This window comes from Staurois parvus, unplaced genomic scaffold (genome assembly GCF_062004578.1).
Source record: "Staurois parvus isolate SC_StPar_1 unplaced genomic scaffold, SC_StPar_1.0 ptg001158l, whole genome shotgun sequence".
Taxonomy (NCBI): domain Eukaryota; kingdom Metazoa; phylum Chordata; class Amphibia; order Anura; family Ranidae; genus Staurois; species Staurois parvus.
Window position 1 is genome coordinate 153,472 of NW_028318954.1, and position 27,857 is coordinate 181,328.

Here is a 27,857-nt window from a genome sequence, read left to right on the forward strand (position 1 = left end):
GGTAAAATATGGTGGAGGTTCAATGATGTTTTGGGGTTGTTTTGCTGCCTCTGGCACTGGGTGCCTTGACTGTGTGCAAGGCATCATGAAATCTGAGGATTACCAAAGGATTTTGGGTCGCACTGTAGGGCCCAGTGTCAGAAAGCTGGGTTTGCGTCCAAGATCCTGGGTCTTCCAGCAGGACAATGACCCCAAACATACGTCAAAAAGCACTCAGAAATGGATGGCAAAGAAGCGCTGGAGAGTTCTGAAGTGGCCAGCAATGAGCCCAGATCTAAATCCCATTGAACACCTGTGGAGAGATCTTAAAATTGCTGTTGGGAAAAGGTGTCCTTCCAATAAGAGAGACCTGGAGCTGTTTGCAAAGGAAGAGTGGTCCAAAATTCCGGGTGAGAGGTGTCAGAAGCTTATTGATGGTTATAGGAAGCGACTGATTTCAGTTATGTTTTCCAAAGGGTGTGCAACCAAATATTAAGTTAAGGGTGCCAATACTTTTGTCCAGCCCATTTTTGGGGTTTTGTGTGACATTATGTCATATTTGCTTTTCTGCCTCTGTTTTATATTTGTTCCAATACATACAAAGGGAATAAACATGTGTATAGCAAAACATGTGTTAATGCAATACCTTTTTTGTGTGAAATACTTGATTTTCAGGAAAAATATCAAGGGTGCCAACAATTTCGGCCATGACTGTATATATATATATACCTTTTAGTCAGAGTATAGCATCAAGTCAATTAAACTCCTCGGATATTGATCTGGTCAGTTAAGTAGCAGAGTGGGTTGTTAATCAGTTTCAGCTGCTTTTTGTGTTAATGAAATTAACACCAGGTGCACTAGATGGGCAACAATGAGACGACCCCCAAAACAGGAATGGTTTTACAGGTGGAGGCCATTGACATTTTTTCCCTATTCATCTTTACTGACTGTTTTTCACTAGCTTTGCATTTGGCTAGGGTCAGTGTCACTACTGGCAGCATAAAGGCAATACCTGGACCCTACAGAGGTTGCACAGACAGTCCAGCTCCTCCAGGATGGCACATCAATACATGCCATTGCCAGAAGGCCAAAACCCATCAGCAGGACTGGTATCCGCTCCTTTGGGCAAGGAGGAACAGGATGAGAACTGCCAGAGACCTACAAAGTGACCTTCAGCAGGCCACTGGTGTGAATGTCTCTGACCAAACAATCAGAAACAGATTTTGTGAGGGTGGCCTGCGGGTCCAACGTCCTCTAGTGCGCCCTGTGCTCACTGCCCAGCACCATAGAGCTCAATTGGCATTTGCCATTGAACACCAGAATTGGCAGGTCTGCCACTTGTGCCCTGTGCTTTTTGCAGATGAGAGCAGGTTTACCCTGAGCACATATGACTGACGTGAAAGGGTCTGGAGAAGCCATGGAGAACGTTATGCTGCCTGTAAAATCATTCAGCATGACCGTTTTGGTGGTGGGTCAGTGATAGTCTGGGGAGGCATATCCATGGAGGGATGCACAGACCTCTACAGGCTAGACCAGCAATGGGCAAACTTAGGCCCGCGGGCCGTATACGGCCCGGCGGACCTTTTAATCCGGCCCGCGGAGCGTGGCAAACATCGCCTGTCAGAATATGTGTAGGCGGGGCAGCGTGACGAACGTGAGGGGAGGGGAGCTAGGCTCCTCTCACAGTCCGCCCTGAAGACCGGAACGGCGCGGGAACACGGCGAGAGGAACGCGCGGAGCAAAGGTAAGTGAATTGACACAGGGGGGACTTGGGGACTTAATATGGGGGATGAATTAATATGGGGAATGAATTACTATAGGGGGGATGAATTACTATAGGGGGGATGAATTACTATGGGGGATGAATTACTATGGGGGATGAATTACTATATGGGGGATGAATTACTATATGGGGGATGAATTACTATAGGGTCGATGAATTACTATATGGGGGATGTATTACTATATGGGGGATGAATTACTATATGGGGGATGAATTACTATAGGGGGGATGAATTACTATATGGGGGATGAATTACTATGGGGGATGAATTACTATATGGGGGATGAATTACTATGGGGGATGAATTACTATGGGGGATGAATTACTATATGGGGGATGAATTACTATGGGGGATGAATTACTATATGGGGGATGAATTACTATATGGGGGATGAATTACTATGGGGGATGAATTACTATATGGGGGATGAATTACTATGCTTACTATGGGGGAATATTACTATACTTACTATGGATGACACATACACATCATTCATCTACTCTTGGTCCGGCCCCCGGGTCCAATATATGAACCCATTGCGGCCCTCAAGTCAAAAAGTTTGCCCACCCCTGGGCTAGACAATGGCACCCTGATGAAATCCTTGGACCCATTGTCAGACCCTACGTTGGTGCAGTGGGTCCTGGGTTCCTCCTGGTGCATAACAATGTCCGGCCTCACGTGGAGAGAGTATGCAGGCAGTTCCTGGAGGATGAAGGAATTGATACCATTGAATGGCCCCCACGCTTGCCTGACCTAAATCAAATAGAACACCTTTAGGATATCATGTTTCGGTTCATCCAAAGCCACAAGGCTGTCCAGGAGCTCAGTGATGCCCTGGTCCAGATCTGGAAGGAAATACCCCAGGACACCATCCATCATCTCATTGGGAGCATGCCCCGCCATTGTCAGGCATGCATACAAGCACATGAGGGCCATAAAAGTACCATTATGAGTTGCTGCAATGAAATTTCAGCAAAATGGACTAGCCTGCTGCATAATTTTTTCACTTTGATTTTTGGGGTATCTTTGAATTCAGTCCTCTGTAGGTTGATAATTTTCATTTCCATCAAACGATGGAGCATCCTTACTTTCCTAACATATCAACCAGTCCATATCAGTATAGATATCCAGCATGATATTTTTCCCCATTGAGATCTGATGTGTTTTCGAAGTGTTTCTTTAATTTATTTTGAGCAGTGTGTATATATACACATATACACACACACATACATACATACACACTTTTTTTTTTTACACTACAAATTAAAATCTCACTGTATAAGCTGACTGCTCCTAATGCTAAGCATCTTTCTTCATTCCTTGCTATAAGGGCACTTGGAGAAGAGGAGCAGCCAAGATCGCCGGTGGGGGACCTCAGAAGAGGAGGTTCGGGATGCTCTGTGTAAAACCATTGCACAGAGCAGGTAAGTATGATATGTTTGTTATTTTAAAAAAAATAATATTAACATTTACAATCACTTTAAAGTGGTAGTAAACTCTTTTTTTTAATTTTTGCTTATAGGTAAGCTTATAATAAAGCTTACCTGTAGGTAAAAGCAATATCTCCTAAATGTGCACCAGTTAGGAAATATTCTAGAGAGTAGCAGCCTGTGACATCACCAGCGAGAGCGCTCTGAAGGAACGGCATACCCATATATGTGGAATTGCAATTCACATGGGAACCGTAAGTACAGAGCCGTTCCCAATCCAATAGGTGTGCGATTTCCAGTGCTGATAGCTGGGTCTAGAGTTGTGTACCCCAGAGTCAGGACAAGGGGGAAAGAGAAGGTGCATGTGCTCTAAACGTGCTCTGAGCGCTGTATTGAGGGGGCGCATGCTGGAGATTTGGTCTCTTGTCCTGCTCCTCCTGTCCTGTCAGAAGGAGCAGGGGCCAATAACTTCCGGAGGGAGGATGGCGCTTTCAGAATTAAAGCAGACAGTAAGAAGGTGACATATTGCCTCCCCACCACCTGTCAAATGCTCTCTTAAAAGTAATTCACCATGGATTATTTTTCAGGGGGGCAGCAATAATAGTTGCACATCTGAACGAGCCCATAGAGCCCTTTCAACCCCTTTTCCTCCTTCAGAGCCCCTTTAGATCTCTTTAGTTCCATGCATCTCTGAGAGCCCACCTCCCCTTCCCTCTTTCATCCCTTGGCATAGATGCCAATCAGTCCTTCTCAGAATAACACCAGCTATGCAGCAGTTTTTTTACCCCACTGCCACTGATGCAGTGCCATTTTCCCTCTTGGCAACACCTCTGATGCAGGGAATGTTTTCTTCTTCCACTGACACTGCCAACACTGGGACCACTGTTAGCCCCATACTTGTGCACCAATTTTAAACTCTTCAGTTTGCCACAGTGTACCACAACTATTGATACTATTCAGAATTTGCCACAAACATAACATACATTTTGCTATGTGAGCCGCTGTTAGAAACTGCACTGTTCACAGTTATTTCTTGTGAAGACTGGACATTCATGCAAGCAGGGGAATGTACATTTTATTGTGTTCAATGTATTAAACTAAAAACACTGAGAGTTTACTACTACTTTAATGCATATTTTATTGATATACAACTATATTGTTTGTCTATAAACATAAGTACGCATGCTAAACACCCTTAAATTAATTTTTAATTGTGTTAATTTTGAATTAACAATTAAATTGTGACCAATACAGCACAATCAAAATGACATACCTTGGGAGACATGCCTGCCTGTTGTCTTAAAAACGTGCTTAACCTGTTCGTTTTCTTGCTGATAGTGTGGGTATTCAGCTGAGATATTTTTTCCCTCAACGTCCTCTGGTCTGACTGCAAATACTTGGTGGCTGTGCACAAGAATAATTAAAAAAAATTACATTTTTTTTAATGCAACCTAAAACCTGTAATAAGCCTGGACAACTTAAACTAATTATATGATGAACATAATGCATATGCACAGGTAAACTGCTGTGAAAAAACACATGGCAAAAGGATCACTAAATCCAGACATAAGCAGCTGAATTTAAATTTTTTTTTGTTAAATTCTGACTTTTCCTAGATTGTTCCCACTTGGCCTCACCCCTTCCCTATTGGCCCTATAATATGATGGATAGCATCACTGACCACTGGGGCTTGGGGAGTAGCTGAAGGCAAGGCTCAGATCAGCTTTTACAAAATGGCAACAGTCATAGACGACCTCAGTAGCCTACATTTTGGGAATAACTAATCAGCTAAATATTTTGGATTTCACTGAAGCTTGAAACTCAGCTTATGTGTTTTTAAATCAAATGGCCAGTCTGAATTGTCCAGGTTTATGATAGGTTTACATTTAGGCTGCATTCACACCTGAGCGTGAAGCTTTTGCGCTCATTTTATTACAGCATTTTCATGTGTTTTAGAACTCATTAAGAAGGCGTTTTTGTATTAGCCAGTAGGAAACTATCTGCCCAATTTGAGCTACAAAAGAAGCTCAGAAATTTTTCTAGCTACAGGCATTGAGCGTTCGGATGTGAACAAGCATAGAGAATAATTGACTGTATTTTGTAGCTTTGAACTACAAAAACGCTCAGATGTGAATGCAGTGTTAAGGTTCCACACACAGCTGATAACAGGGAATATCCAATGAACAATTGGATGCCTGCCAAGCTGTCAATGATGCCCAATTAAAAGGAAGGCCTGAGCTGCAAGGCATAAGAAATAAGACATTTCGGTTGTTGCTTGGAGTATCTGAAGCACAAGTTCCTGGTGAACTGGTATCAACTCTTGAGAAACAAATCACATTCCCTCAATGCACATTAACACCAATAATCCCAATGCCCTAAGACAGAGCAGCTCTAGCACAAATGCATTGCAGCACAACACGTGGCACAGTGTCTCACCACCTCATGGTGTGCTGCGTCGGAAAAAAGGCTGTATGTCCATTTATTGTTCTGTTTTGAGCATTGGTAGCCCAAACTGAATGGGCTGCCTTAACACAATGCATGTTAATTATGACCTAGCGACAGTGATGTATTTAGGTTTTGTGCTGCCCTAGGCAACACAAAAATTGGATGCCCCTCCTCCCCGGCGGAGAGAGCCTGACACCAACTAACACCAGACCTCCCCCCACGGAGAGAAAGACACTCACCTTCACAGCTCTGGCCATCCCCAGGAACAACAGTCTGGCTCTGCATACACCATCAAGCAGCCTGTAGCCTCTCTCAGATCACATCTGGTCCCTATGCCGCATATGTTCCTTCTTCCGGGGGGCTGCCCCCCTAAAAATGCTGCCCTAGGCAAATGCCTTGTGGTAAATATGCCCCTGCCTAGTGAGAATTAACACACACCTGTTTGCATAATGCACAAAAATTGACAGGACTGAATGGGCCCTAAAAATGTACACCAGGTTCAGATCTATCTGTTCAATAATACTGCCAAGTGCACCCCCACATCCTCCTCATAGGCATACATCTTTTGCAGTTTCTTAAGTTCCTAAACTTGTATGTTCAGATATTAGAAAGTAAAAAACTAATGTACTGTTAGATGAAAATAAGTTCACAAGTACAAAAAGCTAAAATATTGTAGAGCATATACTGTACCTTCCAGGGAACAAATAAAAAAGTTAAACATGCAAGCTTTAACGCTAAGTTAAAGCTAATTCTATGTAGAAAAAAGGATTTGCTGTATGAATGTCTCAGCATTCACGCATAAGTCACAAATAGTACACGAAATGTTTATAATATGTGTTAAATGTCAGTTTCTACTTGTTGCCTTTTGTAACATTCCCTAACATTCGATTCTAAGAGAAAAAAGCCTGGAATTGTCAGCAGAATCGGAAAGATGCAGTTTTGATTCTACATTGTGTGGTAGTCACTGCAAAATGTGCAATGCATGTTTGGGTGCCATTCATTCTAAGTGGCATCCCAAATATAGTGCAATTTTGTAGTGATTGTTGCACAACAGACTAGAGTGGCAGTCATGGCAAAACATGCCTTTAAAGTGTGAAGCTTTTCACCCAAAAAGGAGCAGATGTTTCTTCTGGGGGAAAAATGCACATAAGGCAGCCCAGTGAACAGGTTGCCCTAGGTGCGACACACACAATTGTGAGAAAATTGAGAGTTCCTGCTACGCGAAGTATGATTGGGGCCTCAGCCAGGAGAGTTAAAGAATATTCAACCAATAGAAAAAAAATTAAGCCTTTAGGCTATTTTATCTAAGTATAACAAACATGTCTATATTTACCTGCTCTCTGCAGTGGTTTTGCACAGAGCAGCCCATATCCTTCTCTTCTCGGGTCCCCCACAGGCTCTTTTGGCCCCTCCTTTCTGTTGGGTGCCCCCACAGCAAGCAGCTTCCAATGGGGGGACTCGCTGCTTTGTGTGCTCTTTCACACATGGAGCTGCAGCCACTGAGGGATAGGAGTCCCGGGATAGCCGAGACTCCAGTGCACATCGCTGGATCAAGAGGGGGCTTAGGTGACTATTGGGGGGGGGCAACTGCTACACAAATAAGGTTTTTTACCTTCAAACCTTGAGCCTTTACAACCACTGTAAAGTATAACTAAAGGCAAAACTATTTTTTTAGTTTTGGATACAGCACAGAGGGATTATAATTCTTGTCAGGTATTTATTGCTGCCTGTGCCCCCATTAAGGAGATTCGCCCTCTCTATTTGTCCTGTTTACGATTATCGTTAAAAGTGAAAGTAAAAGAAAATCCCAAATTTTGGTTGTCCCCAGAAAAGTAATAGAGGGCAAATTTTCCATTGGGGACACAAGTTCTGGTGACCAAGGAATTGCCTTAATTTGCATGGATTTTCTCTTACTTTCTGTTTTGCTATCGGACAGGAAGTGAAGGGAAAGCTCCACAATGGGACACAGATGCGGAAAAAAAATCTGACAGGGATTAGAACTCTCCCTTGCTCTATGCAAAATAAAAAAAAGTTTTGCCTATAGTTCTACTTTAACACTACAGGCTAAAACCACATGACAAAAGAAATAAAACTGAAGGAGACCTCTGCATACAAAGTGTATGGAGATTCCTGCTTACCATGGATAGCATAAAAAAATCTGCTTCTGCAGAGAGTGAACTGCTGTACATATTTCATACAATGTTGCGGAGACAGAATTCCAATATTTGCCTTAGGTGATCTCTGATCTGTTCATCTGTGAAGAGTTTCAGTCCGGTAAACTTTTCAAACAATGGAATTCCATTTCTGCACTATTGTAGCAATTTTGTATGGCAGTCCACCTTCTATAGTAGCGGTAGTGGTGGGAATCTTGATACACTTTGTCACAATTGCAAAGGTCTGCCTCATATTACTTCCTCTTCTGGTAGAATATTTTTAGCCTACAGTTATAAGCTTATTTCCTTATTGGTGGAATGTTTCTTCTGATCGAATGTTCTTGCATTTTTTTCTGTTATGCCCGAATATTACCAAATCTTTTGGACAAAGACAACAAATAAAAACTGGCATGTCGCATAGTTTCATATAATATTTGTAAGTGTAAATGAGCCCTAAGATTAAAGTTCCTGATCCTGGATTTATGCAAACTGCACCACTCCTTCCTGCTGCTCTAAAGGATCGTAGCTTAAAAAAAGCCCTTTAATGATTAAATCATATTTCTTTGTCATTCCAACAAAACAATGGAATAATGATGCACATTCATATTAATGCACCTGTGGTAGTTTCAAATAAATAATAATAATAAAATATAAAGCAAAATTACCCTATCAAAATTGTTTCATGAATTCACACTTATCTCACCAATTTCTTTACGTCTCTTGTTTTCATTGATGTTGACATTTGCCTCATTCATGGTGTCAAGTGCCCTCTGAAGAATCTCTTGTGAATGTCGATTTTGTGGTACATTTTTCAGAATACTGCGCAATAACAAGGGGTACCTGGTAATACGCTGTACGGGCTGTATCAGGTAGAAGGAAAGGTCTTTGTACTGTTTAGCGCTATCCAAATTTCTGTCAAAGAAACATAGATACTAGTAAAATTATTATTTAAAAATCATATAACCACAAGGAATAAAGGTGAAAACTTGTACAAAGCAACCAACCTGACAATTTATGTAAGGCTTGATCTAGAACAGCCTCTCTCAACCTTTTATCACAGAGGAACCCTTGAAATAGCTTTCTGGTATCAGAAAAACCCTGCTAAAAATTATTATATCTACAACTCCCGATGCCTTAGTGCCATGGTCAGTAGGAAGATTGCCCCTTACACTTGTGTACATTGGGAAGAATTTCTGCTTAGAGATAACTAAAAAGATAATTGGTGTCAGTAGGAACTTATCTGAGAGGCAGGAATTGCTCACAGCTCAAGGAACCCCTAGTAACCTCTGGAGGAACCCTAAGGTTCCATGGTGCCCTAGTTGAGAAACCCTGATCTAGAAAGTCCCTATTCACTTTGACATCATGTTCTTATTTAAATGACTAGAATGACTAAATCTTCCTGTTCCAGCTCTTTAAAAACAACCAAGCCATGCTTCCAGAATATGAGGTTTACAGAACTAGCCCTAAAAGGAGACTGATAAAGTTAAGACTGTAATCAGCCATTAAATATCCAAGCAGAATGTGAATGTCTGGAATGTCATAATATGGATATACCAGAGGACTCAGATTTAGGTTTAACTACGTACTCCATCAACTAGAGCATTGTGGTAGGGCACAAATGGGTGAGTCATGGGCAACCAAAAGATGGATGAAAGCGGACCACCACAAGTTGATTTAAAACATAAGTTTGGAACAGCGCTTGCCAAACATTGTAAAGTAAAGGTGTGCACAGAGCGATGTCTGAATTGAAATGCCAAGTGGCTTAGGATGGAGTATAATCAACAGTTGGAAAGTATACTGTTTGGAGGACGCTGGCTTCCCAGTGGCCAGTGGGACAGCACAGGCACCTGTGAGAGATCATACAAATGTATGATTGCGTCTCTTGGCTTCTGTCAGCTCTCATTCATCTACCAGTTTCAGGAATCAGCAGTTCCCTTCCTTAGGATGCAGACTTGTATCTCACAAAAGCCTGTGCTGACCCTTTGGCCACAGGGAAGCCAGCATTGTGCAAACATTTTGAAACACTGATTTGTAGAAACAAACCAGTACTGGATTTTTACCCAACCGCAGGAAGAGTAATCTGAAACAGCAACTATCCATCCACTGGATATGTGCATTTTGTTTTATTACAATTTGTTTTTCTGGAGAAAATTTCAGATGTATATGAATCTCCAAACTGACATAGTAACGAACGTCAATGAATCTGAAAAAAGTTCTAACAAAATTAGTTAATGCCTCTGGATGACTTCACATGATGCAATAGTAGTTCTGGCCCATGGGGAAATTAATTAAATTTTCAAATTTATTTGATCATTCAGATTCAAATAACGAGTGGGTCCGAATTTCGTTAATTTGGATGCACATGACACCAGTCAATATTGTCCAATCAGCTCATGGCATTTTTCTTGGTGGGTTGGACAAACGTACGAAAACATCAAATCCTTCTGATTCACATCTGTCTGATTCAATAATATTTTGAATATATAAAGCAATCTTCCGGGAAAACTGCTAAATATTTTGAATCTGCCTGAACCAATGAATATATAAAAGGAATGCCGAAAATGCAAAGAGATTTCTGAAAATGAATCGGGTCAACCTAACAAATATGATAGAACACATTTTTCAATGAAAGAATGCATCCAAAATGGAAATTTCTGGTGTGCACATGTCTACCAGGCACTACATAGAGGTACTGCATCTGTACAACACTATTGCAGCCTAATCAGCAGGCTGTCAGAACCACTGGCACAGTATCTTTTTGTAACGGTTTGCATTTCCCTGGAGTCAAATTACTTTTCATAAGTAATTTCACACCAGATTGGCCTTTCAGCTCTTTTTTAGCAAACTTAAAACTGTTGATTACACTCCAATCATGTCCATTTAGCATCTCAACCCAAACATCACTCTGTGGACACTTTTTGAACTTGTTCACAGTAGCGTTACCCTCTGGAAAATGATCTGTGGTGGATCACTTTTCAGAAGGCGTTTGACAGATGATGAGGAATATATACAGTATATAAAAAAAAATGTTTGTTATATGGAGCAGACCTACATCTGTTTAAGGCATAGATGGCCTGGGAGGCAGGAGACCCCAGAACCCTGCAGCACATCCATCAAGCTAGATGCCGTAATGTTTGACAGATTCTGCTTTTTAGATTGATAAAGTCAGAAGAAAAATGAGCTACATGCACACAACTCTTCTAAAATACATTACATAAAAATACCAACTGACAAAGAATAAAGAAGTTTGAATAATTTGCTCAGAAAGCAACAGGTGCACTTTAACATCTTTCAGCTCTACTGTTGATGTGTTTTGCAGCATACAGAGAAATCAGTGGTACTCACTGTACAATTTGTAGAATTTCCTGGAGCTTTTCATTTATAGGTGTTTCTTGGTAACTCTGAAGTAGTGATGCAGATCTTGTAAATCCATTGCAATAAACTGCATATGCATTTTCCATATCTCTGCTGTATTCCTGAAAAAGGCTTCCTGAAAAGCAAAACACAGTTTTACCTGCTGTTTCAGAGCCTGATAGGTTGATCTTCCCCCTCCCCAGAATGGGGACGTGGTGAATGGAATTGAGAGGATAAACTGCTTAATGTCACCAACCTCAGCTTCTTTAACATAGATAGAAAGTGTGCTAGAGATATCCCCACTTGTATCCTAGATATCCGGAAAGACCCAACAAATTAAGCAGGCCTGTTCTGTTCCACCACACACAATGGGGTCTGTTGTGAGTGGAAGTATTTTTAATAGAATTAGCAAATATTTTATCATTTAGGAGCCCATCTAAACATACATGTAACCACTACCTCTTGTGATGGGGAGCTAGGGCCTACCTTTCCCTTGTATCATAAATGTCCAATAAGACATCCATTATAGTTTTGAACCAATAGTCATGTGTGGGAGTAGGTAACTCAAAACTCAACTTCAGAAACAAGCTGCCTTTTAAACAACAGATTAGCCTGGGTTTGAGGACTCCAGAAAAGCTTTACAGGGTACGAGGTTCAAAGTCCCTCTAGATTGCTGTTTTCAATTTGTCTTGCTTGTTAAGCACTTTAAAGTAGCCACAAGTGCACTTTAACAGGTTGAAAATGTGCCCTGTTAAGAGCATGAAGCTTTAAAATGCATTAACCTTGGGATAAACAATTCTGTGCATACAGCTTCATGGGATAAACAACAGTCCATACAGTCTCACTATAGATAACATTTTTTACGAACGTGATTAGAGCCCCTCAAGCTAACCCACATCTGTCACAGAAGGAATTGCAAACAAAAAAGGCAGTGCAATTTGCAATGACAGTGCAAAGTACCCTGGTACTTAAAGCAAACATATTGCACTTCTTAATTATACTTGTAAATATTAGCCTATATGAGCCATTCTCAACCTTTTAAACACAGAGGAACCCTTAAAAAAAAAAAAAAAAACTTTCCAGGCTCAGGGAACCCCTACTATTAATTACTAGATCTACAACTCATAATACGTTAGTGTGATGGCTAATGTCCCTAAATGTCCCTTGATCACACTTGTGATCATTGGGAAGAATAACCCTGTTACAGATAGGTAAAATGATCAATAGTGACATTGTGAATGTATCTGTAAGACAGAAATTGCTCATTGCTTAAGGAGCCCCTAGCAACCTCTGGAGAGACCCTAGGGTTCCATGGAACCCTGGTTCAGAAACCCTGGCCTATATATTTATTAACTGCACTGACAAATACTATGGAGGAGATGAAATGGACAGAAGGAAATCTCACTAACCATATGAGTATTAAAGTTGAGGGGACATCTCACCTCCCAATAACATGGGCCACAGGGTAACAGCGCATCTCACCAACCAACGACAAGGATGACAAAGGTAGGAGGACATCCCACCAACCAACAACATGGGTGAAAGAGGAAGGAGGACACCTCGCCAACCAATGACCTGGGTGACTGAGGTAGGAGGATATCTTATCTATGCATGACATAGGTGATAGATGTAGGACATCTCAACAACGAATGACATAGACGATATATGAAGGATGTCTCATCAACAAACGACATGGGTGATAGACATGGGACATCTCACAACTCTGTGGTATTCATAAAGTAAACATGAGGAAACCTCCTGTGATAGAGATCGTGGCACATTGTGACATGGATAATAAAAACAAGACATCTTCCCACTCAATGATGTAAGTAATACAGACAGCAGAAGATTCCACCACTTTGACACAATAACCTGGGACCGGAGGAGACCTCAGCACTTTAATATGGTTGTGAGAGACAGAAGAAGATCTTGGCAATATACGGCATACATAGCAGAAATAGTATGCAGTGTCCAATGTCTGTCCAGCTTCAAGGAGTCACCAGGAAGGTAATACACAACAGAAAGTAAAGGAAAATCTCCCCAATGGGACAAAAATGGCAAAAAAAGACTGGAAAAAAGGTTTTGGCCTTGGATATACTTTAAGATTAATAAGTAGCAAAAACATTTTTTAGGATTGGACAGAGTGAAGAAGGATTAGAGATGTTGTTAGATATTACTGCTGTCTCACTTTCTTCCAGATACAAGGTTGTCCCTAGAACAGAATGTGAGGGGAAATCTCTATAATGAAGCCCACGAGAACAATAAAACAGACAGAGGTCCAAAGTCATGCTTTAAAATTGCATGCGGTACTGCGGTACCTTAAAATATCCATAGGCAATGCAGTAAAAGCCTTTACAGGTTACCAGTGTAAAGTTACACAGGTGGTCTGAGGCTAAAATTATTGCTCCTGCTCTGATGTTCGCAACGTGACCTCACACATGTGGTGCGATCACCGTTTACACGTGTGCGGGACTTGCGTATGCGTTCACGTTTGTGCAAAAGCATGGGGGAGGGGACACTTAAATTTTTTTTTTTAATCATTTATTTCATTAATTTTCTTATTTGAAACTTTATTCTTACACTGTCCCCAGTGGCCAAGTAAACAAAGAGACTACACGGAAAGTAACAAAATCCTTGTCACTTCCAGTTTGCAGGGTCTCAGAGAAGGAAGAACAACGTTAGTTCCTCTCTCTATATAGTGCCGCGAGGCAAAGGGGGGGACCCAATTACGCTGACCTCAGAAGTAATTGAGTGGCTGTTCAGACCACTCGATTCGCTTATGCCTTTGATGGAATCACCGCCATCATGCCAGTGTAACCTCTTCAAACTGAAGATGCCATATGACGTCCTTTGGCGGAAAGTGGTTAACTTCCCACCTACTCCCCCGTCATGTTTTTTGGCCACTGGATCCAAGTAAAAAATCCGTCTCAGTAGGGGAACATGCAACTATCCTATTCCTTCCATAATGCATGCCTGGATAGCTGGAGGGGTGAACAGTCCACCCAAATGTGAAACTTTTCCTAAATGACCAAAGTATAGCTTCATTTTGAAGACTTCAAGAAGGTAGATGGAAGCATTTTGAATCTGATGCTCTTCAGTTTTGTGTTTACAAAGTGAAATTAGACAATGCCCATGCCTAAAATACATAGAACAACACTTAACGGTGTCTTGGCATGTTCTTTCCTTATTTTAATAACGAATACAGTTGAAATCTCTGTTTTTATTAAGAGGAACCCTTTTGTGATAGAAATATGGGACCTGCTAATATGTTTTTAAAAGTCCAAGTTCTGGACCTTCTCCTTTATTCATGCTTTGCTACCTAGTATGTCAGTGACCCAGGAAAAGCACAAAGCCAACAAAGCTAGAAATATCAATCTGCATGCATGTTTCCAGATCAGTGCCTAAGTATTGAATTAAGTAGAAATTGCCACATACAAATAAACAAAGCCAGCTTCTATTATATACAGTTGTGTTCAAAATAATAGCAGTCAGACATCACTAACCAGATCAATCACTGTTTTTGGTAGAAATGATATTTCTACATGGCAAATAATTTACTAGCAGGTGTAGTAGAGTAATAGAAATCCAACAGACCCAACAGTCATGACATGCATGCTGCTGATTCTGTGTAATTGAATCACTAATTGAAAGGGGCATGTTCAAAATAATAGCAGTGTGGAGTTCTATTAGTGAGGTCATTCATTCTTTGAAAAAAAGGTGGCAATTATTGCCCTTATTTAAGGAAGGAAGGCAGCAAATGTTGTACATGCTGCTTACAGTGTGCTTCTCTCTGAAATTCTGAGGAAAATGGGTCGTTCCAGACATTGTTCAGAAGAACAGCGTAGCTTGATTAAAAAGTTGATTGGAGAGGGGAAAACATATAAAGAAGTGCAGAAAATTATAGGCTGCTCAGCTAAAATTATTGCAAATGCTTTAAAATGGCAACCAAAACCTGAAAGACGTGGAAGAAAGTGAAAAACTACCATTTGAATGGATAGAAGAATAGGCAAAATGGCAAGGACTCAGCCAACAATCAGCTCCAGGAAGATCAAAGAAGGTCTAAAGTTACCTGTGAGTACTGTTACAATTAGAAGACGCCTATGTGAAGCCAAGCTATCTGCAAGAAGCCCCTGCAAAGTCCCACTGTTGAAAAAAAGACATGTGCTGAAGAGGTTACAATTTGCCAAAGAGCACATTGACTGGCCTAAAGAGAAATGGCGCAACATTTTGTAGACTGAAGAAAGTAAGATTGTTCTTTTTGGGTCTAGTGGCTGGAGACAGTTTGGCAGACATCCCCCAAACACTGAATTCAAGCCACAGTACACTGTGAAGGCAGTGAAGCATGGTTGCGCAAGCATCATGATATGGGGATGTTTCTCATACTACGGTGTTGGGCCTATTTATCGCATACCAGGGATCATGTATCAGTTTGAATATATCAGAATACTTGAAGAGGTCATGCTGCCTTATGCTGAAGAGGAAATGCCCTTGAAATGGGTGTTCCAACAAGACAACGTCCCCAAACACACCAGTAAACGTGCAACATCTTGGTTCCAGACCAACAAGATTGACGTTATGGAGTGGCCAGCCCAATCCCCGGATCTTAATCCAATAGAAAACTTGTGGGGTGACAACAAAAATGCAGTTTCTGAGGCAAAACCAAGAAATAGAGAAGAACTGTGGAATGTAGTCCAATCATCCTGGGCTGGAATACCTGTTCACAGGTGCCAGAAGTTGGTTGACTCCATGCAACACAGATGTACAGCAGTTCTCAGAAACAGTGCTTATACAACTAAATATTAATTAAGTGATTCAAAGGAAAGCAAAAACTTCAAACATTTTTCAGTTTATATAGTGAATGTTTGAGTTTGTAAAGAAGAACAAAGACTGCTATTTTTTTGAACAGTCTAATATTCACTTTTCTTCAATTTTTTTTAGAGGAAAAACACAAATTTGATATATTGTTCTTCATGTTTTGATTTGGAATAGAATGTGTAGTGTTCCCAATGCATTTGTGTGTATGGAAATAAAAGCTATTAGAATACTTTTGAGCTTTATTCACTTTTTTCAACACACTGCTATTATTTTGAACACAACTGTAGTTCTGGGAAGTTCCCTATTAAATGTTAAAAACAGATTTTAGTTAGGTTCCATTTGCTGATTAGCAGATCTTACAATGACAACTCTTTGACCCCTTTAATCTATATACCCAGGTCATAACAGGGCAGCGATAGTTATAAGAATTAGCAATTATTACAGTAAGCCCCTGAGGAAGTCGAGTAACAAAACTTATATGTATTGGGCGTGTCTTAGTGGTGCCATTATGTCCGTGGACTTTGAGGGATTTATCTTGTCTTTATGTCTGCTGGCTTTCTGATACACAGAAGTGTTTTTAATAGTTCTTTACTGTGAGTCTACCTTTTTTCCTTGGATATCTAAGCTGGATGGCTGCCCACAAGATATAATAACATCTTTTGATGTTCATTTAGGAGTGAAGCTTGTGTATTATATACAATATATATGCACACACACATACATACATACACATACACAATGATCAGCCATAACTTTATGATCTATGACAGGTTAAATAACATTGTTTATCTTTTTACAATTTCATCTGAAAGTCAGTGGGATATATTAGGCAGCAAGTGAACATGTCCCTGAAATTGATGTGTTGAAAGCAGAAAAAATGGACATCGCAGTTTGCCGAGAATGGGGCCGTGTAGCCGCAGACCAATCAGAGTGCCCATACTGACCCATGTCCACAGCCAAAAGTGCCTACAATGGGCATGTGAGCATCAGAACTGGAGGACTAAGCAATGAAAGATGTTGGTCTGGTCTGATGAATCATGTTTGCTTTCACATAGTTACATAGTTAGTCTGGCTGAAAAAAAAAAGACAAAAGTCCATCCAGTTCAACCATTAAGAAAAAAAAAAAAATGAATAAAAAGTTGTAATCCCACACCCACAGTTGATCCAAAGGAAGGCAAAAAAAAACCCCAGCAAAGCATGATCCAATTTGCTCCTGCAGGGAAAAAAATTCCTTCCTGATCCCCCGAGAGGCAATCGAATATTCCCTGGATCAACTTTACCTTTAAATGTTAGTATCCAGTTATATTCTGTGTATCTAAGAAAGAATCCAGAACTTTTTTAAAGCAACCCACTGATCTGGCCAGAACCAAATCTTGAGGGAGTCTATTCCACATTTTCACAGCTCTCACTGTGAAGAAATCTTTCCGTATTTGGAGATTACATTTATTTTCCTCCAGATGTAAAGAGTGCCCCCTTGTCCTCTGTGAAGACCTCAGGGTGAATAGCTCTACACCGAGTTCACTATATGAGCCACTGATGTATATGTACATGTTGATCATATCCCCCCTTAATCTCCTCTTCTCAAGAGAGAATAAATTAAGTTCCTCTAATCTTTCCTCATAGCTGATCTCCGCCATGTCTCGTATCAGTTTGGTTGCCCTTCTCTGTACTTTCTCCAGTTCCCCAATGTTCTTTTTGTGACTTGGTGCCCAAAACTGAACTGCATATTCCAGGTGAGGTCTTACTAATGATTTGTACAGGGGTAATATGATATCTCTGGAGTCTATACCTCTTTTAATAAAAGAGGACTTTGCTCGCTTTAGAAACCGCAGCTTGGCATTGCATGCCATTATTAAGCTTGTCATCTACCAGAACTCCCAGATCCTTCTCCACCATTGATACCCCCAGTTGTACTCCCCCTAGTATGTATGATGCATGCATATTCTTAGCCCACATCATGTGGATGGTCGGATGTGTGTTGCTTAGCTGGAGAAGAGATGGTACCAGGCTGCACTATGGGAAGAAGGCAAGCCAGGAGAGACAGTGTGATGCTTTGGGGAATGTTCTGCTGGGAAACTTTTGGTCCTGCCATTCATAGGGATGTTACTTGAATTGTACCTCTCACCTAAACATTGTTGCTGAGCAGGTACACCCCATCATGGAAACAGTATTTCTTCATGCCAGTGGCCTCTTTCAGAGGGCTAATGAGCCCTGCTACACTGAAAAAATGGTTCAAGAATGGTTTGACTTGACCACCATATTCTCCAGTTCTTAATTCAATCCACAAGTCTGATCCATGGAGGCCCCACCTCAAAACGTACAGGACTCAAAGGAGCTGCTACTGGTGGCTTGGTGCAGCAGATATCACAGCATACCTTCAGAGGCCTAGTGGTGTCAGGGCTGTTTTGGTAGAAAAAAGGGTGACCTTCTCAGTATTAGGTGGGTGGTCAGAAAGTTCTCAATATTTAACAACCCAACTTACCAATACGACAAAGCTGGTTTTGGTCATCATTCTTCGTATCTTTTAATTCACTGAGAAATGACTCATGGACCGAAAGAAGTTCATTCGCATTACATAGGAGACTTCTGACATCAACCTGTGGGATCTACAAAACCATATATTTCACAGATTGGTTTTCATATTTCTGGAGCAGACAAAAAAAAATCCAGCAATACCTGAAAGCCCACAAAAAAAATTAATTGTGCCACATAATCCCTCAATTTATCAAAAGGTTGTTTGTATGGTGATCAAATATTACAATAAAAATCCTTCAGTTTGTAAGATTTTAATCATGAATTCATAACTGCATTAATTTTGTGTTTTTTTTATATCTGCCTAGAGTTCAGCTTTACAGAAGAACTCGTTGAAAAACACAATTCATGAATAAATGTGTAAATACTGCATATTTTTAGACAAAGGCTTTGCAAATAATTTGTACAATAAAAAATGTTTTCACCTTCTCCAGTTTGGGCTGAATGTGGAAAACTAGAAGCTGTAGTGAGTGAACATATTCTTCCTCAGTGTTAATAAGCTCATTTACTTCAGGTGGTTCAGTCCTAAAATCAAGGATATCATCATATACAGAGTCTTCTATCTGAGGAATATTCTCATAAATTCCATCGCTTTTAACTGCTTGTGTGCCCATACTAGAGGGGATACCATATGCAGGCGACATATCACATGTATTATAACCAGTCTGAAAAGAGGGCTCCCGGTCATCGGATCCATAGCGTGTCAGTGGAACATTTCCTTTTGCGGCTCTGCTGTCCATGTAGTCAGAATAACTGTATAGGAAGTACATTGTATTTACTGTAATATGAATAATGTACAAAATGCAAACACAAAACAGGTTCAGTGATGAAAACACATTCTATTTAGGTCAGGTTGTCACATGCAAGGTACTTTCCTTTAAAATGTAAGACCTTTAAATTATTGTCATGTTGGTGGGGATTCTCAAATTTCAGTCACAGCAAAAGTGGCACAAAAAAAAACCTTTGTTGCTGGAGGTAAGTCAATTCAATATCACTTTTGCCTTAGGTGACATATGAATACACAATAACATGTTGCACTATAAATCAATTGGGTGAAACACAGATAATATAAAACATCACACTCCTATAAAAATAATTCACTATATCAAAACTGAATAAATAAATGAGTGCAACAAGTATTTAAAAAAAACTCTCATAATAGTATTATAAAGCTAGCTCCAAAAGTCAAAGTTCAAGAAAAAAAAATCCCTTTATTGTGTGGAAAAGATATTTTAGTCTTCCAGGAAAAAGTGCTCAGCAGCTCCAACCATCACCAAAGATAGTGGCAAGATATAGGCTTACCAAATGTTAATGAGCCCCTAATCAAAGAGTAAATTAGGGATTTATTTTTAACTTTGGGACTTTGGAGTTAGCTTTATAATACTATTATGAGAATTGTTTTTAATTACTTCTTTGCACTGGTCATTCATTCAGTTTCGATATAGTGGATTATTTTTATAGGAGTGTTATGTTTTATATTATCTGTGTTTCGCTCGATTGATTTATAGTGCAACACGTTATTATTGCATATTCAAGTGGAATGGGTAGTATAGATATTATCATATAAACCTGCCTCATGTGTCGCCTAAAGCAAAAGTGATACTGAATTGACTTTACATCCAGCAATAAAGGGTTTTTTCGTGCCAATTTTGTTGTGTCTGTAGTCAACAGCCAGTGCAAATCATTTAGTGTTACCCCCTACTAGTACAAGCTGAATGATCATACTGCATATTGATGAACTTTAAAGATTTGTATGAAGGGGAAAAAAAAAACAGAAAACTGGAAAACATGGTCCAAATTCCTACCATATAGACACAAGCCCTCCCTGACATCTTGTAGCTACAGTATCATACATATCCTTGCATCAACACATGGCTGAGGGACATGCAGAATATCAAGGCTAATACTTACCACCTAAACCTTAAAACAACCACCCCTTCAACCTTCCCCACCTAAATAACCACGCGACTCTCCTTTTGGTGTAAAACCGGCCATAGCAGCCCATTTATTTCACATAACTTGTACATAACACTTCTTACAGCACAATCAAATAATAACTGCCATTAATTATCCCAACCGGGTCCAAGGTCTTCGAAGGTACTGTTACTCACATCAATAACTCGACTGTATCTGACACCCAGTGGAAAGGCCCCCAGCCACTACTACACCACCTCGGGGACATACAACAGTTACATCCAATGAACTCCCACGTTACCAACATGTTATAATTGGGAAGGAACACCCATACCTAAAATGGGCCCAATACATCCAATGAACTCCCACGTTACCAACATGTTATAATTGGGAAGGAACACCCATACCTAAAATGGGCCCAATCCATAATCCACCAAATTATCACTCCAGCACCCCCTTCAAAGATCCAGCTACCCCTGCCAGCTGCCATGACAAAAAGAAAACCAGGTAAACACCACAGGACACCAAATGCTGAGCAAGAAAAGTAAACAAAATCAACAAACCACACAAAACAAACAACATGACAAACAAAAGGACAAACCAATAAACAAAGCAAACAAAAAAACAAAATAGCAAAACAAAACAACAAACAGCTCCAGGGAGGGAGGGTGGGAGAAACCACACCCGTGCTGGCACAAGCTCTGACTGACCTCTGACAAGTCCCAACCCCTCTCCGCATCCTGGCAAGACCACCCTCAAGCTCGCTTACTCCAATCAGGTGAGTAACCACCCACACCTTCTGCATATACTCCCACCCAAATCCATTCTCCTCCTTGTCTGCAAGCCTCAGTCATGCTGGCCCTCCCTTTTAGCTTCGCTCTGTCCAGGCCCTGACTTTACTTTCTCAGAATTAGATACTGATGAAAAATGTTGGGAAGAATAGAAAAGCCTTTGTCCTCCCACTACCACATCCAGCATGAGAGGAGTCAGTAAGGGGCAACCAAAAGAAGCTAATGATCCACTAATGAGATTGTTATAAAGTTATTGGCAAATATTCTTTCACTAGTCCATATATGGATTTGTTTCACTTACTTGCTGGATGAATGACTCTGGGTCAGCTGATCTTCAGTGTCACTCACACTTTCCGTATCACTAAATTCTGAATCGTCATAATATTCTTCTTCATTGTCAATTGTGTCATATATCGGGTCTTCATCTTCAGTAGTTTCAATCTCTGAAGGGCAGTCCTGATCATAAGATGAAACCCTTTTCCGGCCACTTAATGGGTAGCTGTCAGCAGGAGCAAAAGACCTGGGTGTATAGCAAAACATTATAAACTTTGATCAGACAAACATAATATATGGAGACCATACACAAGTCAATATTTGCAAACAGTGAAAAAAAAAACACCTGTAAAGGCAATAATAAGGGAACAATAAAGCAATAATAAACATTTGTAATTACTTAAAGTAATTGGTTTAAGTAACCTCAGTAATTAATGAACCATTATTTCCTTTTCTCCATAAAAAAGAAGCAATGCTTTTACCACATTTTCATCATAGCTCGGTCTCCTTGGCTAGAAATGTGTCAACTTATGTCCAGCCTCAAGTATTTACACACATTACTACGTATGTGCAAACATTTCAATGTACCACAAAATTTGGGTGAAAATCAGAAGAATTTAACAAAATTGTTAATTTTAATTTTTTTTTTAAACACTACGCTCATCCCTACACATTACTTGATTATGGTCTGAAACCTGTGATTTTACAAGGATCAACTAACAATCTGCCATCCCTACCGGGCTCTATCGTCCCATCGAGTTGGGGAGTCCATTAACGATGCGACTGGTGGCATCAGCATCCAGGCACACGAATATTGTTCCTCCCACTGCATGACATCAGAAACTGGAAGCAAAAAGGATTTACTCACTTCTGGTTTTGATTTGAAATAATCAAACCATTACTGCCTTGTGAAAGCATTTGATCAAACCAATCTCAGTTTGATCAGATGCTTTGGAGGCCAGAGGAAAGATATGGGGTCTCATAGACCCCAGATCTCTCCATAAAGAGGACCTGTCACTGCCCATGCTATCACAAGTGATGTTGGCCTTCCCTTGTGATAGCAATAAAGTTGATAAAAAAAGTTGACAGTATAAAAAATAAATAATAAAAAAACATTTTTTTTTCAAAGCACCCCTGTCCTTGTGTGCACACAAACACACATGTACACGGACGCACATGTCAGTCTCGCATGCATATGTAAAACGGCAATCACACCACATGTGAGGTATCACCGTAAATGTCAGAGCAAGAGCAATAATTATACAGTAGTACCAGACCTCATGTGTAACTCTAATCTGGAAAACTGTAAAGGGTTTGAATGAGTTGCCTATGGAGAATTTAAGTACTGTAGTTTTTCACCATTCCATGAGTGTGCACAATTTTAAAGGGAGAGACATGTTTGGTATTTGTTTACTCAGCATAACATAATATTTCATATTTTGCAAAGAAATGGGTATTATGTTGTGTTTATGTTCACTAAAATTAAAGTGTATTTTTTCCTCAAAAATTTGCATTTGCAAAAACTGCTGCACAGATACTGTGTGATGTAAAATTTTGCAGCACTTGCCATTTTACTCACTGGAGCCTCGGCTTATTATGTACATACTGTATAGTATATATACACAGTGTAATTGGCCTGTGTAAAAAGTGGTTAAACATCTACTGAAAATTTTGAACCATCATACAAAAACCCAATAAAACAGATTAGAAGTTTTATGGGGGCAGAAAGACCTATTGGGAGCCAGATCATTTTCTAACATTCAACTACTGTTTTATTTATGTCAAAATTTATACAACTGGAAAATTTTATAAGAAATCTGATTCTGAAATATAGAGGCTAGAGGCCTCTTCTGAAAATGGTAGGCTGTCATGTTGATACTTTGGCTTCAAGCATTTGAGTAGGAGACCTAAAATATGTATGCAGATAAGGACTTTGGATTGTTCTTTGGCTCTTCTGCTTTTTAGATTTCTCCCAGGTTAATATTCTGAAGTATGGAAGTTAGGGGTCAGCATAAATATAGGGAAGGAATCTAGAATCCCCTAAATTTCTCTTATATGACAAGTTAACTATAAGAAATACTATTATATTGTAACACACTATCGCGTGTACAATATTGAAATAAGTATGATTACTTCCTTCAGGTTGTTCTTTTACTCTTTACAGGACAGCAAAAGTGAAAAGAAAATACATTTACCAAACAAGGAAATACACTACAGCCAAGGGTTTGTGGACACCACACTGTGAAGTATCCTCAATGTGTGCAGTGTGTGCCAGGCACACTGGCCCTGCAGAGCATGGATCCCACTTTGCAATCACTTACTGCAGACATTAAGAATTCAGATTATCAGGGACTGTCAGTGCTCTCTGCATTTCCCCCTGCAGTCTCCAGCATAGCCTGTCCCCTTCTATCCTCCACATTGTTGAAGCGCCGGCTCCAGCATTGACATGACAGTGGAACCTCTATCACAGAAAGAGCCTATCTGGAGTCCACCTCCAGATCGGCTCCACCTATGGCTATTTCTCTCTGCTATGCTGCAGCACTGCTATTTAAAGGGGGGACTCTGGTGTATATGGAACTCTAATGTGAACGTAGGACCTCTATGTGATTGTGGGGCTCTGATGTAAACTGAGGGACTCTGGTGTGAACGTAGGGGCTATAATGTGAACTGGGTGGCTCTGATGTAATCATGGGAGACACCAATGTGATTTTGGAGAACTCTGTTGTGATTGCGAGGGTTCTCTTATGTAAACTTCGAGAGTCTGACATGAACGTAGGTGCTCCGATGTGAACTGGGTGGCTTGTGACGGCTATGATGTAATCATGGGGGACTCTGATGTGAATATGGAGGTTGGCTACTAATGTGAGTGGAAGGGCTTTGATGTAAAGTTGGTTTAAGAGGAACACCACTCTCTCATTCAACAATTTTTTTTTATCTTTCCGCTGCTAGCAATAGAAAGATAAGAAGGTATTTACTTGTTTTCAATTTTTTTTTTAGATTACTTTGTTTACCTTCTGGTTTCCAGAACTAGGCAAATGATGTAATACATCCCAGGAGTGGGGGGGGGGAGGGGTTTTCTCAGCTAAGCACACCCTGCAGCTTGCATGCCTGAGCGAAGGGCAGATGGATTCCAGGAAGTAAATGCTTCATGAATCATATGCCCTTTTTCAAGTTTTCAAGTTATTTTGCAGCACAATAAAGCATAAAAACATGGATGGATGGGTGAGTTTGCTTTAAATATTAAAATTAATTAAATAGCATTTATGGTTTGTGGTACTGAATAGTTTATGAAATTCCTTTAGGTAGGCTGAAAAGTATATACAACGAAGTTTCATATTATAATGATTGTGCTAAGAGTTGTACATGTTTGTTAGACTCAGGTTTTATGTGACAATACCCCTTTAGGATACTCCTACTGTTAACGCAGTCAATCTAGTCAAGCGGAAAAAGACACTGACATTACACTTCAGTTACTGAGATGTAAAATGTATTTTATTGGGATTTTACGTGATAGACAAATACGAAGTGGCACATAATTTTGAAGTGGAAAGAAAATTATAAATGGTTTTCAATAATTTTTGCAAATAAATATCTGAAAAGTGTGGCGTGCATTTATATTCAGCCCCCTTTACTCTGATACCCCTAATTAAAATCTAGTGGAACCAATTGCCTTCAGAAGTCACCTAAGTAGTAAATCGAGTCTACCTGTGTGTAATTTAATCTCAGTACAAATACAGCTGTTCTGTAGCCCTCAGAGGTTTCTTCGAGAACATTAGTGAACAAACAGCATCATGAAGGCCAAGGAACACACCATAAAAGTCAGGGATAAAAGTTATGGAGATGTTAAAAGCAGGGTTAGGTTATAAAAAAAAATCCCAAGCTTTGAACATTTCATGAAGCACTGTTCAATCCAGCATCTAAAAATAGAAAGAGTATGGCACAACAGCAAACCTAACAAGACATGGTCATCCATCTAAACTGACAGGCCGGGCAAGGAGAGCAGTAATCAAAGAAGCAGCCAAGAGCCCCATGGGAAGTCTGGAGGAGCTGCAGAGATAAACAGCTCAGGTGGGAGAATCTGTCCACAGGACAACTATTAGTTGTGCACTCCACAAATCTGGCCTTTATGGAAGAGTGCCAAGAAGAAAGCCATTGTTGAAAAAAATCCATAAGAATTCCCATTTGCAGTTTGCGAGAAACCATGTGGGGGACACAACAAACATGGGGAAGAAGGTGCTCTGGTCAGATGAGACCAAAATTGAACTTTCTGGCCTTAAAGCGAAATGATATGTATGGCGGAAAACTAACACTGCACATCACCCTGAACACAACATGCCCACCTTGAAACATGGTGGTGGCAGCATCTTGTTGTGGGGATGCTTTTCTTCAGCAGGGACAGGGAAGCTGGTTAGAGTTGATGGGAAGATGGATGGAGCCAAATACAGCACAATCTTAGAAGAAAACCTGTTAGAGTCTGCAAAAGACTTGAAACTGGGGTGGAGGTTCACCTTCCAGCAGGACAACAACCCAAAACATATAGCCAGAGCTACAATGGAATGGATTAGATCAAAGCATATTCATGTGTTAGAATTGCCCAGTCAAAGTTCAGACCTATATCCAATTGAGAATCTATGGCAAGACTTGAAAATTGCTGTTCACAGACGTTCTCCATCCAATCTGACAGAGCTTGTGCTATTTTGCAAAGAAGAATGGGCAAAAATGTCTCTCTCTAGATGTGCAAAGCTGGTAGAGACATCCCCAAAAAGACTTGCAGCTGTAATTGCAGTGAAAGGTGGTTCTACAAAGTATTGACTCGGGGGGACTGAATACAAATGCATGCCACACTTTTCACAGATTTATTTGTAAAAAACAATTTTAAAACTATTTATCATTTTCCTTCTACTTAACAATTTTGTGCCACTTTGTGTTGGTCTATCACATAAAATCCCAATAAAATACATTTACGTTTTTGATTGTAACATGAGAAAATGTGGAAAATTTAAGGGGTATGAATACTTTTTCAAGGCACTGTATTTATACTGTGCCTGCTAGCTGTGCTGAACATAAATCTATAGTGAAATCAGGTAATGGAACTATATAATTTACTGGTTACTCATCATACATTTCAGAGCCAATTGGTTGCAGGTAAGGTATTCCCATTGTGCAGTCATTACGAGCAAATTCAAATTTATTTATTTATTTATTACAGGTACTTATATAGCACCGTCAATTTACGCAGCGCTTTACATATGTATTGTATATTGACATCAGTCCATAACCCTCAAGGGGCGTACAATCTAAAGTCAAATGCACAAGTGTGTACATAGAATTTTATTTTTGCATGAGCTAACACACATCAAATATGAAACTTGTCAGATTTTAGGACTAATGTGTTGTAAAGTTCAGAAAAAATAACAACAGAAACAGCAAAGAGAATAATCTATGTAACCTGTGCAGTGCTCTCAATATTTTTTTTCTGAAAATTGGTATAACTATTATAGGAGTGGGTGATTTTCTTACCTTTACCCTAAATGACAACACACTAGAGCTGGCCCCCCCCCCCCCCCCTCCACTTTTATTACACACTTTTTTATATTGATAATACCAGTAAGGCCTCTTGTACTCATGTATAAACATCAGACATTTCTGGCAGAAAAATAGCAGGGATAGGCTGAATATCACTTATGCATATTTGCGAGTATGCACACACAAACTCTTCTAGCTTTATTTTAATGAAGGAAGTGTGGCATATGTGCATATTTCGATGTGTTTGTGCATATTTGTGCATATACAAACAAAAATACTGTCCAACAACTCTTTCTGCATTTTTTTAGTATATACAGTTGTGTTCAAAATAATAGCAGTCAGACATCACTAACCTGATCAATCACTGTTTTTGGTAGAAATGATATTTCTACATTGCAAATAATTTACTAGCAGGTATAGTAGAGTAATAGAAATCCAACAGACCCAACAGTCATGACATGCATGCTTCTGATTCTGTGTAATTGAATCACTAATTGAAAGGGGCATGTTCAAAATAATAGCAGTGTGGAGTTCTATTAGTGAGGTCATTCATTCTTTGAAAAACAGGCGGCAATTATTGCCCTTATTTAAGGAAGGAAGGCAGCAAATGTTGTACATGCTGCTTACAGTGTACTTCTCTCTGAAATTCTTAGGAAAATGGGTCGTTCCAGACATTGTTCAGAAGAACAGCGTACCTTGATTAAAACATTGATTGGAGAAGAGAAAACATATAAATAAGTGCAGAAAATGATAGGCTGCTCAGCTAAAATGATCGCAAATGCTTTAAAATGGCAACCAAAACCTGAAAGATGTAGAAGAAAGTGAAAAACTACCATTCGAATGGATAGAAGAATAGCCAAA

At 39.9% G+C, this 27,857-nt stretch overlaps 1 protein-coding gene and 1 non-coding gene across 2 annotated transcripts in view; both read right to left on the reverse strand.

Annotated features, from left to right (window-relative positions):
- ARHGEF37 (Rho guanine nucleotide exchange factor 37) overlaps nt 1-27,857 on the reverse strand; it is a 122,894-nt gene that overhangs the window by 52,550 nt on the left and 42,487 nt on the right. Inside the window, exons 3-8 of the mRNA XM_089659441.1 lie at nt 21,499-21,717; nt 18,918-19,245; nt 18,443-18,566; nt 11,137-11,281; nt 8,495-8,703; nt 4,467-4,597 (exon numbers count right to left, since the gene is read on the reverse strand). Coding sequence (XP_089515567.1) covers nt 4,467-4,597; nt 8,495-8,703; nt 11,137-11,281; nt 18,443-18,566; nt 18,918-19,245; nt 21,499-21,717 — 1,156 coding nt within the window. The remainder of the gene's footprint in view (nt 1-4,466; nt 4,598-8,494; nt 8,704-11,136; nt 11,282-18,442; nt 18,567-18,917; nt 19,246-21,498; nt 21,718-27,857) is intronic.
- LOC149439106 (small nucleolar RNA SNORD36) lies at nt 18,973-19,045 on the reverse strand. The gene has a single exon (XR_016307862.1). It is a non-coding gene; the product is annotated as a small nucleolar RNA SNORD36 (small nucleolar RNA).